This window comes from Argiope bruennichi, chromosome 11, assembly GCF_947563725.1.
Source record: "Argiope bruennichi chromosome 11, qqArgBrue1.1, whole genome shotgun sequence".
In the NCBI taxonomy this organism is placed as follows: Eukaryota; Metazoa; Arthropoda; class Arachnida; order Araneae; family Araneidae; genus Argiope; species Argiope bruennichi.
In genome coordinates, this window is record NC_079161.1 from 10,887,531 (window position 1) to 10,904,518 (window position 16,988).

General features: G+C 24.9%; 1 protein-coding gene across 1 annotated transcript in view; it reads left to right on the plus strand.

Moving 5' to 3' along the window:
- Positions 1-6,103: 6,103 nt before the first annotated feature.
- The window catches only part of LOC129956899 (gamma-tubulin complex component 5-like), a 40,024-nt gene continuing 29,139 nt past the window's right edge, over positions 6,104-16,988 (plus strand). Inside the window, exons 1-4 of the mRNA XM_056068912.1 lie at positions 6,104-6,416; positions 11,603-11,709; positions 14,103-14,208; positions 15,579-15,678. Coding sequence (XP_055924887.1) covers positions 6,339-6,416; positions 11,603-11,709; positions 14,103-14,208; positions 15,579-15,678 — 391 coding nt within the window. The 5' untranslated portion in view covers positions 6,104-6,338. The remainder of the gene's footprint in view (positions 6,417-11,602; positions 11,710-14,102; positions 14,209-15,578; positions 15,679-16,988) is intronic.

The window sequence follows — 16,988 nt, forward strand, 5'->3', positions numbered from 1 at the left end:
TGATTTTAACATTCTTTTCAAACTATAAAAGATCTACACCATTTTATTTCTTTCATTCATACAACAAAACTTTCTATGTAGTTGCTGTAAGCGTTATGATGATTTAGTATGAGGTGCAATTTTGACAAAACTTTCAATGATTTTTTCCCTTTTTTGTGGAAAAGGATAAAACTTTTATCAGAATCGATTGTTTTATCCAATCGATTGTAACGTTTACATTGTAAATTTACAAATGCTCTTTAAAGTATGACAAAAGAGAAAGTATTATTACTGATGACTAACAAATATCTAAAACTTATGTATGTAAGTACGGATTGAGAATGTGCAACATATCTCGATATAATTATGTTATATTAATCACAATATATACTCTGGAAAATTTTTCCACGTGAAATCTTTCATGACATCAAAAATGAGTGTTGCCATATGAAATTTTAAAGTTAACCCAATTTTAAATATATGCACAATTCCTTATGAACAATTGAGGCATATTATATTTTAATGTTCATAATTAACCATAAAGTGGTTAATTTTAGTTTATACATACAATGATGAAAAGCAGAATAAAGTTGGACTATAAGTGATAATAAGAGTTACAAAAAGACCCATTAACAATGCAAAATTTAAAATGGCTTTTTTTCACTGAAAGTTTTCTTCAAAAAAAAATCTATTGTTTTAATTTGCATGTATTAATATTATTTTCTAAGGAAAAGAAAATGATTAATTATTAAATAAAAATTATTATTAAACAAAAATATTTTGCATAATCATTTATGCAAAATATTTTTGTTTTATAATAGAGAAATAAGAAGTAAAAAACATCCAAATCAAAGAAAAAAAATCTCATATATTTATTCGATAATGCATTTTAAATTGAGGTATTTATAATCAAATCAGCATTTAAAAATATCAGTTAGTCAACAATAAAAACAATATGTATAAAATAAAACTGAAATACAAAAAATATTCGCATTAGAACTATAACCGAGAGAGTTTCATTAGAAAAATATCACAATATGAAACAAAATAATAAAAATAATTAAAAAGTCATAGAATTATATAACAAATATAACCTGACAAATTATAAGCCTTAATTTATACTTTTCAACTAATTCAAATAAATGCATCTATGAAAAAAATTTAGATAAAAGAAAAGAAGTATTATTTAGTATTCTGTAAATTAAAAGTTTACATTGATATACTTGTATAATACCGCATACACAGAGCGGAAAACCTATCATACAATACTCAGCCATTAAAATTGTGAACAAATGAGATTAATTTGTTCTTTATGCATAATTATTTAGCCTCCCCCCACCTAAAAAAAATGCATGACACAAAAAAAAGACAACGTTTCAGCAACTGAATGAAGAACGAACTTAGTCATCTAATTTTGAAAACAACTGCAGATATTTAGAGAAGGACATTAGAAAGTTATTTAATATTGCAAATTTAATAAGAAATAGCCCTGCATGTTCACATATGGCTAAAACTGAAAAGTGTAAATTAAAATTTGTGCCATACCCATCAACACAAATACTTATTTTGTTGCACAGTAACATACCAATCATTTCATTCCTGACGGAATACTGATTCAAGCAATCGAAAACTGCACTTTCCACTTTGAGTTAGACAATGTATGCAGAATGATTTCAGACTAAATCAATGATATTGTATTATTTTCACACTGACTTCTTCACTCATTAGTTTTGGAACATATGGTTCGTCACTCTACAGTTTTGAATATTAGATTGTTAAGTTCCACATTATGCTGCTAGAGGTTGTCTTATTTTTAGCATAAACTCAATTTATAATGTTGGCATCATTTTTATATTGTAGATATACATTTTCACAAAAAAAAGATTAATAAGTTTCTTATTTTGTGTAGATTATCAAGAAATACAATAATTTACTGCATAAACATTAAAATATATACTTTATGAATATCCATGAAAATGCAGTAGAGATTTCATCTACTGAAATATTTCAGACATTTTCAGCAGAGAATAATTGTAATAAATTTCAACTTGAACAGAATTTCGGTGAAGAATACGAGATCGAAAATAGAAGAAAGTAAAAAATCCTTAAATGACTAAGAAATCTGCATATTTTTTTGGTCTAACAGCAGTGGTGCCAGTTAAAAAAAAATAAGAGAAGTATCCATTTTCCATGAAAAAATATTCCAAAATATGCTATTAATAAATATATATTAAAATATTCCCAAAATATATTAATTATGGCAATTTTTTAATATAAAACTGGTGAAAAATCATACATTTCAAGATATTTATAATATTTAGTGAATTCAGCTGCTGTTGTGTTAGCAAAAATGTAATCATTATTCATTTTCATAAATAAATATAAGGAATAAATTGATATAAAAATAGTTTTTAAAAATTCACTTTTATTAGTATGCTAAACAAGAGCATGTTTTTATTTTAATTATTTCTACACTTAAATCATGTAATAAAATTTCTAAATTTCAGTAACGGGTGGAACACAGGTATAAAATCAAAATTTAATTAATGCATTAACTGATAATGAGATTTTGAAAATATATATTTTCAAATCTATATTGAAGTTCATTGCCTTCAAATACAAATAAATATACAAACTTTCAAAAACATCAAGAAAAGAGTACAATGGATTATGAAATTCCATCTTCACATACATAAAACGAAATAAAAAAAAATTTAAACAGAAAATAACTTAAATAATACGAAAATACAAAGAAAAATAATAACAATTTTTACCATTTGGAATCATATTTTACATAGGATTTGAAAGCTCTCATATTTTCATGGATTATATTTAAAATGTATAAAAATATGGATTTTAAATATAATCAATAATGATTTGATATTTGTTTACTTCACAATGTTTAACAGGCTACCAATTTAAAACATGAAAATTTGCTACAATCTTTTATATATGAAAAAAAAGTAATGGCACTTTTTAAAAAGAATTAAAAATGTTATTAAAATTATTGCCATACAGAGAAATATAGACTTACAGACACTAGGAATAAATACACTTTTCACATTAAAAGGATTCTTAAGCTAATCGATAGCAGAGTCATAAAGAGCAGAGGGTTTTCTTTCATAAAAACAGTTCTATGAAAGATTCTCAAATTTGTAGGTATACATTAAATCTATCAATAATAGCTAAATATCCTCTTCTTGACTTAATATGGAAGTTTAAAGGTTGAGGCACAGGCCTTTATTATCAGGCTGGTGATGATCTGATCCTATAATTCTTCAAAAAACTTAAAAAAATTATGTTACATTAATAAAACATATAGTTACCTTTCTACACAAAAGTAATTTTCAGTTAACAATAAAAGCTTAAGTGATCAAAAATTTATTTAATTGATTTAAAATGATCATTAACCAAATAAAATTTAACATAAAAAATAAAATGGCAATATACAAAAATAGAAAAAAAAAATGAGGGAAAGATATTTAGTAAACACAATTCATATACATAAGAGAAATTTTATTATTTTCTTATCTTCTGGAAAACTTACACAGTATAATAAATCATAATTTTTAAGCAGATAAGCCATAATATTGATTTTTATACATAATTGTATATACAGTTTTATATAACATTTTTAGATTTTTTTAAATGCAAAATTATAATATATAAAAGAAATCCCAGCATTATAGTATATTGATGAATATTGGCAATATTAATAAAGCAATTTCTACTCATGTTTCAGTATTTTCAAATATAATAAATATTATGTCAAAAATATTTTTGGTATTCTTTAGATTTTCTTTATTTGATATTTATTCAAAGTTTTATATAGTTTAATTTTTTTCAAATAGTTTAATATAGTTGAGTTTAATCTTTTTCAAGGAATTAAATAAATTAATTAAATAATAAATTTGATAAATATTTGCAGTTTAGCCATGTCAGTGATCAATTGCAAAAAAAAAAAAAAAAAAAAATATATCTGACAAATTTTTTTGTAACTAAAATTTGACTTGTTTGTCAATGGCATGCAGATAATACATAAGTACCAATCAAGTCCTTTATATTTACATCTAAAATTAAGTTTTTATTATGTTACAGACTTTAAGTAAGAACATTCGAATTGGTTAATGAGAAAAAATGTAGGAATAGTGGAACTCTTATTTAATTCTTGTTCCAGATTCTTCAATATTTGTATAATGAATAATCAAGGAAAGCATCTTAATTTCAAAGAATTCATTAAACTTTTTAAGTATCTTTTACAATTTAATTTCAACTTCATTAATAAGTACAAAAATTTTGGGACAATTAATACAATAATTGGATAATACAATTTTAGAACACTAGTTGTAATAAAATTCTTCTAAAAGAAATGAGGATACTAAATGTTTTTCATCTGAAAGGACAAATGAAATCTTCCAAAAAAAGGTTGCCTTGTTTAAAATAAATAATTTTTTATCTTTAATTTTCAGACTTTTCATTTTTATGTATACGCAAATGTAATATCAAAGTACTCTCTGAACAGAAACTCATACTACATGCATCACAAATTAGACTATTTTCACCAGTATCACATGAATCCACAGGAGAGCCCTCCAAGGAACTGTTTAATTTATCATTGACATCAATATGTGACTGTAAATGTAAAACTAAATCATCACCTGAGTTAAAGCTCTCATCACATACATCACAAATATAAGAATTTTTTCCATTAATATACACAATTGGTAGAAAATCATCAAATTCCTTACAATCATCAACCCCAGAATTATAACCTTTTTCAGAGTCACTTTCAGGAAAGTCACTAATGTAATGCTTTCCCTTTGTGTGAAGAACACAGTGTTCCTTGTAACGTCTTTTGCATTTAAAACATTTATGACAGATTTCACAAACAAATGGTTTATGATTAGAATGTGTCTCACAATGTCGAACTAAAGTACATTTACGACTAAACCTTGCATCACATAAATTACAGGAAAAAGGTTTTTCATCAGAATGTGTGATATAATGATTCTTTAGAATACAAGCAAGGCTAAAACTTTTGTTGCAAATGTCACAAACATGTGGTTTCACATTGCTGTGAGAAATACGATGGCGTGTAAGGCTACTTTGGCAGCTAAATTTTTTTGAACATACATTACAAGTATATGGAATTTTGGCATCAGTTTTCTTTGAAAGCTCTTTATCTTTCAGCACATGAGTATTAAGATGATTTTTAAGAGTTATTTTTTGAGTAAATCGCCGGTCGCATATAGGGCAAATATGAGGTCTCTCTCCAGTATGAATAAGATAATGTACTTTTAGAACAGAAGAGCGTGTGAAACTTTTATCACATTTGTCACAGGGAAAGGGTTTTTTAAGAGAATGTGTTAGTGAATGTCTGACGAGACTACTTTTATGAATGAATATTTTTTGACAAATTTCACATTTGTGGCGATTTTCTTTTGCAGGCTCTGCATTGGAATCTGTTGCCTTTTCTTCAGCATCGTTTGATTTAATTTCTTCAAATTTAATATTTACCAAGGTATTATTTTCCATTCGGTAATCTAACTTTTCAATAATTTTTTTCTAAAATTATTGTATTAAATCTTGCCTTACAAAACAATATCATTTAATAAATATTATAAGATACGCAACAATTTGGCTGATGAATAATTATGATCTTTTTACAGCAGAATACATACATTAATAGTCCGTTTTCAATTTCAAAACAAGAGTCTGCTATTAAGTTAAATATATTTAAAATCACTTCCATTTTCCACCTGATTTGTTTTCAATATTTTACTAAGTGCCATATTTCAGAATGGTGTAAAAATATGCAAACATTTAAATATTGACGTAGAAACATAAAAAAAATCAAAACAAATTTCAAGCTCAAATATATTGCCACTTTCTCTAGTTAAATAAAAACAATTCTATTTAATTTAATATCAAAATTTTTGATTATAAATAAGAACACACTAATAGTAATTTATAATAATTTTAGTAAGAAATGGAAAACTTTATAGGAATTAAATTATATATTCTTTTTTTATTATAATCATGATATTGGTATTTCAAAGCGATGAAAAGTTCGCGGGTTTCAAACTCACAACTGTGATTGTTTCTTGGCGGTGAATATAATTTTTCGGTAAACAAAACAGACGGAATTGTCAAATGCTTTCCTGAAATCCTCGAATGCGTGTGAATTCCATTGCAAAACACCGGAATCGGAAGTGCAGATCGCAAGTTGATACGTGCATATTTATCAGTCAAAATTTATTTAAAAAAGAAGGCTGAGATTTTAACAACTGTTGAAATGGATTTGAATTTCAATAATGCATTAAATACTGAACTATGAAAGCTTTATAGTTTGAATTAGAATGGCTTATAAGAAAAATCTAACAGCAAAATACAGCGACCAGTGCAAGCTGTTAATACAGTCTATTACTGGATTTCATGTAAGTCGTAATAGATCATTTTCCGTTTCCATTTTTGTTATAATAATCTAAACAAACCCGATTAAAAAAGCTTCTGTTCTCACAAATATCACTGGAATTTTTGCTTGAACAGAAATTTTCAAAGCAAGTTTATTGAAGTTAATTGAATATCATGATACAGTCTTGGATAATTAAATTACAACTTTTTCCAGGATTATATTTTGATACATAGATCATCCATCGTAATTGTGATTATTTTATTTTAAAATTAAATAGTTTTTTTAATTATAGAATTTAATTATTTGCTTACACTTTTTGATCATTTTAATAGGTTTAATAAGGTTGACTAGAATTCTTTCTGCCTTGACCAGAAATCTGATAGCTCATTCTCCTGTCTTACTTTTTATTCTTGTCTCATTATTTTCCTATTTAGTGCATAAAAATGAATTTAACATTTCTAGATCTTTGGATTTAACATTGATATGTTAAGTTTTTTTTTTTTTTTTTGTTAAGTATTAAAGATAATAAATTATATGAATGACAACTTAATGATATTTGAATTTTTTAGAAAAATTGTCTTTCAAATATTTAGATAAGATGTAGATAAAAAAAAATTAGTTTTGAAATTTGTTTTATTTTATTAAATAATTTATTTAAACCAGATTTGTAGTTCCTACTACTATATTTGAACCAAAAGATTAATTTACCTACTTTCAAAACCCTGCTTGTATCTGTTTCCAATCTTTCTGATATTCACTTGAGCACAATTTTTGAAAACTCCTTGAATTTTATTTTACTGTATTGGGGTCCAGAAAAAATACTTTTCATTAGGTCCCTGAAAAACATTCAAAATTTACATAATTTTTTTGATTTTTTGAACTGGAAAAAAAATCCAATTCTAAAAATATTGTTCTGGAATTTCAGATGGCATAATAATAGCTAGTTTTCGAAAAAGAGATGAAAAATAAATTTGAAATTAATATTCTGCCTCTATTAATTCAGACACTGTCTAAATTTATTTCCTGATTATCGTTAGGCTTGGGAACACTACTATTGAACACTTTTTTTAACCAATCACCTTTAAGTAAGATTTTTCTATTTTAAGCTTTATTTTCACTATTTTTTTCTGATAATCAAGATAATTTAAATGTTAACCTTGAATAATATCCATATTTCAAGGTTTATTTCTAGAAGTTCAATGAACTTGCAACACCATTTAAATCCAGCGATAAAAAATTAATAATAATAATTGCTTGTCAATAAAAATATTTCACAATATTTTCCAATTCTAAATTTCAAAAAGAAAATGTTATTTTTTATATCTTAAGTGAAGAAAGTTATAAGTGCTATTTTGGCTCAAATTTCTTTATTCCCCCCTCCCCCCCAAAAAAAATCTACTGTCAGATTTTATTAAACTGTTATTTGTAGGTGATTTTGTAAAAAATTCTACATATATTACTTTTTTTTTAATGGTTATAAAAATTTCAACAATGTGCAGAATATAATATTAATAATAAGAATTAATAATTTTTATATTGGATTTTTATTTTCAAAAAAATACATAATCAAAAGATTAAAAAAAAATACAACATTATTTCTTCTGATTCTATGCAAATTTTAGCCTCCCCCCCCTCATTTATCTGAGTATTCTGCAAAAAAAACAAAAATATTATTATAATGAGGAAAGGGAACTTAAAAATTTCATAGGTATAATTGGAACAGGTATAAAGTAAAAACCATTTTACATTTTTTTTTTTACAGTACTTTATTCATATAATAATTTTTTTAACTTTCAAATCTTTTGTCAATATTGATGTCAGTTTTATACCGAAATTTGAATTGAAAGGGAAAAGAAAATGTTAATTGTTATTAAAAAAAAAACGTTGAAAAATAATATAGGGAAAAAGATTCAATGCAACTTAAGGAATAGAATTTGACTAAAGTAACCACACTAAGTATTTAAAATATAGTTAAAAAATTATAGATATCATTTAAAAAAATAATAAAACATATTTGAAATAAAATCATTTTTTAACTGCATAGTTTATTTTTATAAAAAATATTTTTATTATATAAGTAATTAATTTACTAATTACTTGGAACTTCAAAGTGCATTAAACTTAATTTGTATATTATTTAGCTTTTATTATTCAATCTTACTAATATTCATCTTTAATAATATCATTACTAAATGGAACTTTATCCTAAAATGAAAGCATTAAACTGGATCGCACAAAGGGCAAAAAATTGAGAACTATTTGTTAAAACAGATACACAAGAACCATTTCACACCTAACAGATCCTAATCTGCCTAACCTAATCTAATTAACATACTCATGTGCAAACTTAGGGACCTGTTTTGGAGAGCCAACTCAACAATTTAAAGGAATAAATGGTTGTTATATATTTTTACGGCTTTTTAACACTTTTCATAACAGTTTGACTGAGTTATTAGTTGTGCCTTGAGAATTCTAGCATCAGATAAAGAGTGTTAATGTAGGAGAGATGCTTTTTTTTTCTCTCTCTCTCTCTCTCTTTCTCTCTGTGTAGTTTAAAGGAAAGGGGAAAGAAGAGCGACAAACTGGATTATTCACTCTAGGAAAAATCTTAATAGATCCTGCAGCTAGTGGTAATATTATTAAGCTATTCATTGTACCTTCATAGTGCTTCAGAGGGAAAATTTCATTGAACTGTAGGATTTAGCAGATCATTGGTAATAGAAATGGAGGAAAACATCAAAATATTTATTAGAACAAAGAATAAATGTTCCAATCTATGATGGAGGGATACATTAAAACATCTCTGCAACAATATCTTGCCAGTTTTTAAGGTTTGCTTCTTACTTCCAGTTAGTCTAGCAAAAATACACACACACATACTAAATTTATAATGAATATAATTTTGTATTTTTAATAAATCTTAATTATGCAAAATAGTTGTTAATGATTCATATTTGAAATCTGGGGAAGACACTTTGTTCAATGACTAAGAGAGAGATTTGCAACAATTTAAAGGATTGTTTGCAATTTATATTGCCTGAAGTATGTGTACAAAGGATATAATTTCTACAACACTTGAATTTGCAATGCTGTCTTTTATCATTAGAAGATTATTACTTAACATGCAATTTCTTATTTTGGTTTATTGTTTTAAGAAAAGTGAAAAATGTGTGCCTTCTATATATCATTTAAGACTTTAAAAATCAGATTATGCTTTTCTAAAGTGAACAGAGATCTTAAATTAATCACTCCTTTCATTATTTTTATCCTGAATTTTAATTAAATATCCAAATGGTAACATCTATTTCTTAACTGAAATTTAAGCAATATTGCAAAATATATTCAAAGCAATTGCTTATTATTATTGTAAAATTTTACATTTGATGTAAAATTTTTTAATTTTTTTTAATGATATTAAATGAACAAATTTTAATTTCTGTTTATTTGTTCTGTTCCAAATTATTCCCAGAGTACTAATTTAAATATGTGTTCTAAAATATGTTTATTCTATTTCATAGAATAGAATCATTATATAATTTATTTTTAATAAGAAAAATATATGAATTCAAATTATATATCAAAAGCAAGATATTGCTTAAGTATTAAAACAAATGAATTAAAAAATTCTCACGGGAGAATAATGCCATTTAAGAGGAAAAAAAGTGACCTGTTCAATTTTACAATACCAGTATACAATTATGCTTAATTTGCACACTCTTCAGTTCTTGAGCTATTGCTGAGATGGAGCTTTAAACTCTTTTCTATAGTGAGTGAGCTTTCGTAGATAAAGTTAACGATGATTGTAGAATGTGATTTAAACATTAATTTCATGATTTCATGGTTAGATTATCACAATTTCAATAATCAAATGTTATCTAAAAAAATAATTAAATTTTAAAATAGGATAACTTTAACTCTAAAACTTCAGTGTGTAAACTGGTATTGCTAAATTGTCCTATTTTTTAATTTGTTAAATAATTCATTACAAATTAAACAATTTATTATTATTTTATGAAGAATTCTCTTTCCTAGTTTTTTCAATGCATAGAATATGATCCTGTAGTGAATAGCTTATAAGCCAGTTAACAGCTACGCTGCACAAGCAATTGCTTTTGTATAGTGGTCATGTTACTGGGCTGTGAACCACAAAGTCCTAGATTCTATCCTCGCTCATCATAATCCGTTACAATCCCTCTAATATGAGAATGTGAATGGATGGATTTGAAAGGGGGTGATTAAAATAGTAGTAAAATTTATTTTTAATATCTACTTCTATCTTTATTCTTTTTGTAGGATTTTGTGATTCATCTATTTTTCCCTCATCTAAGTTGGCATCTTGGGTTGCTCAGCTAATTTCTAAAGCAGTATTTTCCAATCTTTATTTCTTTACATATATCTTGATTTGGCTTTTGAGCATCTTGTCTATTGCTCCCATTCCCTAACCTTTTTTTTTTATGCAATAAGGTTTATGCTAAATGTTTTACTAGCTTAAAATTACTCAAATTGATTTAATATCATCTGCAGGATTAGTTTCTGATTTTGTATTTTGGGACAATTAACTTTTTTAATGCAAGCCAATTTCATTCAGGTTTTTAGCTTGTTTTATGAAGCTGAGTTAATGCAATTAAGTACAAATTCAGACAAAGCATAATACAATATCTGGAACTGTATTAAGTGTATTGTAACTTAGTTATATATAATAAGATAAGTATGTTCTTTCCATTTGTTCTGTGTTTGCAGATGGTATTAAATATTTTGGTTTTAGTTTTTTTTTAACCTTGAGTTCTTGAATATTATTCTTTCTCTGCTACTTAACAAGTTTTCTGGCTTACATAACATTCATTTTTATGTGAATTTAACTAAGCAAAAATCTGTAGTTTTTTTTTTAATTTTATTTATTTAGTTAAGTTTTTATTTTAATCCTTTGTTTTCTGCCATTACCATAATTACTTTCATATGCTCCTAATTAGTAATATATCATAGGAATGGAATGTCTATTCTAGAGCATCCTAGGTTGAAGTACAGAAAATTGAACAATTTATGTTTTTTGAATATGTCTGATCTTAATTCAAAATTATACTTTTGTTTTCAAACGAATCTTTATTTGTCTTTTTAAATAAAAATTTTATTTTATGCTAAAATATCAGAACTTTTTTATTTATGATTTATTGTTTTTTTACTAGTTTTCTTTCTATTTTTTTTCTGTAGGAAACAGATGAAAATTTTCAAGTTTGTCTTGATTTTACGCTATCCAATTTGCTGTATCATACATATCCAGATGTGAACTGTTTTGAAGTGAAGAAGAAGATCTCAAGGTAGAAGATTTTTTAAAGAAATGAAGAATAAAATCTAATCTTTTTATTTTTAATCATATATTTGACTTATTTGGGTCAAGCTGGCACATTACAAATATCAATATGGAAAACCTCTAGTATTTTTTATAATTCTTTTTTCAGAATATAGTGTAGGAATTGATTTGAATTTATTGTTTTTCTTAAAGCTTAATGTTTTTTCTGCATTAAAAAATGAATTAAATAATTTTAGAATCTCTACAACAATTTTGCTAAAATTCATACAGAATATCTTATATTTTAGAAATATGTTTATTCTTAAATTAGGACTCATAAGAACTGATTTGAAAAGTCTCATTAATTTAAGGGAGTGTTCAATGATTTTAGTAAAATTCATATGGTTGCCATCCTTATAGTTAAAATTCTGAAACTGTTTTTATTCTTAAATTTCAAAAGAATTGTTTTGGAAATACAATTACTATCCAAGTGTCAGGAAATATTTTATTTATTGTTATTTTTGCTTAGTAAAACCTTAGTCTGCAGAATGTAAATGATTATTGACAGAATAAATAATTTAAAAACATAAAACAAAAAGATTTTAAAGAACCTATCTTGAGAGATTGACTATGTGAATTTAACTATAGCTAATGCATTTCAGTCATGATATATTATTAAGAATGATTTACACTGCTACTTATAAATTTTAATAGTCATCTTTGATGATCAGCTGGTTTGCCAGAAATATCGTTTATACTTAATTTCAGTTAAATTGGTTAGATAAAACTTCTTGTCATGATTCAGTTAAACTATCAACCACTAAAGCTGTATAATTTCAATAGTCTTGTTTATGTTTTGTTCATTATACATATAAAATTTTCTAATGGGAACAAGTTCCATAACATCATAGTGCTATTATGTCTAGTTCTTTTCTAAATTTATTTAATGGTATCATAATTTCAGTTTCTTATTTGTCTGTAAACTACATGGATATTAAACAGAATCCTTCTTTAGCTTTCAATAATGGAAGAAAATCACACATTCAAATATTGGATGAGAAGATGAAAGCAATTTTGGTTTCATTCACAGTAATGATTGTGCTGTGAAATGTACTTAAAAACATATTAAAAAGTTAATTAAATCTGGACTAAAGAGCTCTGCATCTACTAAATTGGCATCATTGAAAAGATAATTTTTTGGACATTAAAACAGTGTAAAAATAATTTCTGTGCAGGAAAATTTTTTAGAGTCATAACAAAAAACATCAAAATCTAACTTATTTTTTAACTAATTAAAATTTTAACTAAAATTTCTAAAGCAGCAATCCGAGATGGACATTCCTAAATTAAGATTTATTAATCCCCAAAACTGAAATTTATTAATCAAAAGTTATACATATGATATTTGCTTAAATATAAATGGTAAATATTTTTCAGAATGGCTTTCATTCTTATAATTTCATTTACGTATTGTTACTGAAATATAGCCAGTAGATACATGGTGCAAGAAGTATAACAATCTGGATGATGGTTAATGAAGTTTTATTCCACAAGAACCTGCAATATGCAGGCAACAAAATAGGTACAAAGACAGCAATTGTAGAAATCTATATCACACAAGCAACAAATCTTTATTAAACAATAACACAATAACAGGGTAACCTAGAGATCTTACACTGTAATTTATGTTTGTGTGAGCTCCTTCATTTTTATAATTATCCAAGAGAGAGTGAAATTTCGTATAAGGGTCTCCAAATTTGGACTCTTAGTAAAATTAACAATTAAAATTCCTATATTTTTCGGAATCTTCATTTTTGTAACCAAAGGTAAAGATCCTTGACTTAATTTCCATTAGGAATATATGTAAGTGCCTTTTTTAACAATAAAACAATATTGCAGGCAAGTAATATTACAAACTCATTATAATGTTTAATTACGTTTTATTATCTTGTTTTTTTTTTTTTTAAATTTTAGTAGGTAAATTATATATTCTTTCAATGATGGTTTGAAATTTTTTTTAATCTAATCTTTTCTCTAATCATACTTAAATATCTTTTAAAGGTTTCATAGCATTTCTTCAAATTTATTTATTGTGATTATATATTAAAATCAAGTTTTAGAAATTATAGTGTGCATTTTAAATGACACTTAGGAAAACTTCTTTTGTGGTTATGGAATGATTTTCCTTTTTTAAGGATTTGATATTATTTTTACATGATTTCTTTAAAATATTTTATAGGTTATACAGTTAAACATAATAGGTTTAATTTTAAATAGAATGGTCAACTTCTTTCTTGGCCATTTATTAGATTTATTTGATGAATTTGATTTTAAAGATTACTTAGCAGTCATTTGTTTCACCAGTTTTATATGATTAGATAAGTTTTATTCAAGAAATAATAGAGTTTAATTGGTTTGTAGATTACATGAAAGATTTCTCATCACATCAAGTTCAAAGAAAGCTGAAACTTTTGAAACTGTGACTTCAAAACTTATTGCCATTATTGAAAAGAAAAATGATTCAGAGGTAAAGTTTTATCTTATTTTCCTTTGCTCCATTACTGGACATGTTTACTGTTAAATTATGTATTTTACAATAATTTTTCTGTGTTTTATTAAATATTATGTGCTTTGTGGTTATAACATATTGTAATTAATAATTACATTGCAGTAAATCAATACTTAATAGCAAATAATTGATTTTCATGTTTATATAAATGCAATATTTGATTCATACATATAATATGTCATTCTGACTGAAACTGTTGATGGCATTATGTATAACCAGCTATTTTTATCATTTGAATAATAATTGATATGTTTATGTGTTCTGCTGTAAATATAACATGAAGACTTGGATTGTTTTTGTCTCTAAATAAAAAAATTATTATGAGTAGCAACATTATTTTGGATTGTCTTTATTGTGCTTAAATGAATCTTAAACATTTCATGTACAATATTCTTATTTTTAAACATTAATAAAATAGTTTGTAAAGTGCAAATTTAATCTAAATGATTTTTTTCCTTCTTCTGAATGTAGATGGCGCCCCATATAAAAAATTCCATAGATTTTCACATGTTTTTTAAATATGTATAAATTTAGAAAATAGTATCTAAAATCTGTATAAATCTGAAATATATTTTGTAATTTTTTTTCCATCTTCATGCATATATTTGCTTTTTACATCAATGCATCTGCCCTCTACATGTAATTCAGAGCAGGAGTGCAAAAAATTGATTTTTTTAGAGAGTTCACAATCTTATAAAATAGCTGAATTACACAAAAAGTGGTCTGCTTAAGATGCGTCGAGGTCTGGTATAAATCCAATGTGCCAGTTGTTGGGATGTTATTGTCTTGTATTTGTTTTTAAGTCATTACTCTTTTTATGTTCTATATTATCAATTTTAATTTATATATAGTTTATAAAGTTACAAAAGTATTTTATAAAAACAGTGTATGTTTGTAAAATCTATGCCAATGTCAAATTCTTATTCCAGAAAAACTAATCACTCATGTTTAAAAATTTTCATTTCTCTTCTTTAATTTCATATTTCCATTTTCATCTATTCTTCTGTTGAATTTTCTTCTTCTGGTAATTCTGTGGTATTCTTCCAATTTTCATATCTTTTATATAAATTAATTAGATGCACCGTTTCATATCTTGTATGCAATGTTGCTTTATGTAATTGTCTCATGAAACATTTGCTGTTGAAACATAAAAGTCTTTCATATTAATATTCTGTATTAATATAATATTATTAATGACCTACTATATATGCTGTAGATATAGCGAAATATTGGTAAATAAAATTTATGGAAAACCTTAATACAAATAAAAATCAATATACATCTCATTCATAACATTGACTTTAAATAATTTCTATTTTTGCTTTCAGAAAGAAATCGGTTTTAAAATTTTAGCTCTTCTCCTTCATTTATGGGAATCATGCAGAGAATATGATGAACTTGGCAAACCTTCTAGTCTTAATTTTTCCGGTAAGCAAATTCCTTTGTTTGCGAAAATCATTTAAAAAATTTAAATCTATTAATAAAAGCACTGTCATAAAAAAATTGGTTAATTCTTTATAATTTTTTACATATGTTTGCTTTGCCAGTGTAAATAACTAAAATGTTTATCAATTTAAAAAATAGTTGAAACATTATTTGTTTAATATTTTTCTAAGCTTTTGTTAAAGTTGAAATAATTATTAATTATGGTTGAGAATAAAGGTATAAAATATTTTATTAATTGTAATATAATGCATCTATATTAAGGTGCCTTTATAAGATTTATAATATCCATTAGTATGTATGTTTTTTAACCAATAATTTAATGAAAGCAATTTATTTATTGATTAATTTTTTTTTTTGTTTATAGTTTGTTTTATTATACAAATACCCAAAATGCTAAACCATTTAAAAAGAAACTGAAATATTATTTGTTTAACAAATTTTTAAATATTTTAAAAGTTAAAATGATATACATATACAGTACATATTGTCCTTTGTTTTTAACCATCAAATATGGTTAAAAATAAAGGACAATATGTAGTTATTGCAATAAAAAGAAGCAATATTACTTTTTGTCATTATAAACTTTAATGTTATATTAAATAGAATTTTAGCAGATGTTGTTTGATCCCCCCCCCCTTTAAAAATTTAGTTATTATTTCATTATTTTTGAACTCTGATTTCAAATTTTGAGAATTTTTTGAATTCTGAAGATTTAGGTTTCTTTGACATTTAGATGTTTCCTTAAAAAAGTTAATAAAATTTTAAAATATTTTAAGACTTCTTAAAAATTTCTGAATTTTAGAGTAATGTCTGAAAAATATTGGTATGTGTTGATATTTTTATGCAATTCTGGAAGAAGAATTAAGCTTTAGAAATACAGCTGTGATCATGAAACAATAAAAAAAAAAAAATCCCATTAATGGCTGCATTTTATGTAGCTTATTGTGCTTTGATTTGCATTGATTTAATTCTGGATGACAAATTATGTCCATCTTTGTATAGTTTCAGTTGTGAAATTTATGAAGTTTTATTTTGTTCCTAATTGCAGAACTATCTCCATAATGTTATAATTTTCCTCCCCTTTCAATAATAATGTAAATTTTATGGGTGGGTCAAACCTTATGAATGATTATTTTTTCTATTAAAAATAAAGAAAGAATTTCTCACTTTTTAAAAAATTAAGTAATTGTCTATCCTATAGAGTATTCTTGCTTTTATATAATTAAAAAAGAACAAGCAAAAAGATGGGAGCATAATATGTGAATATTTGGTATGTTTAGGAGCCTCTGCCT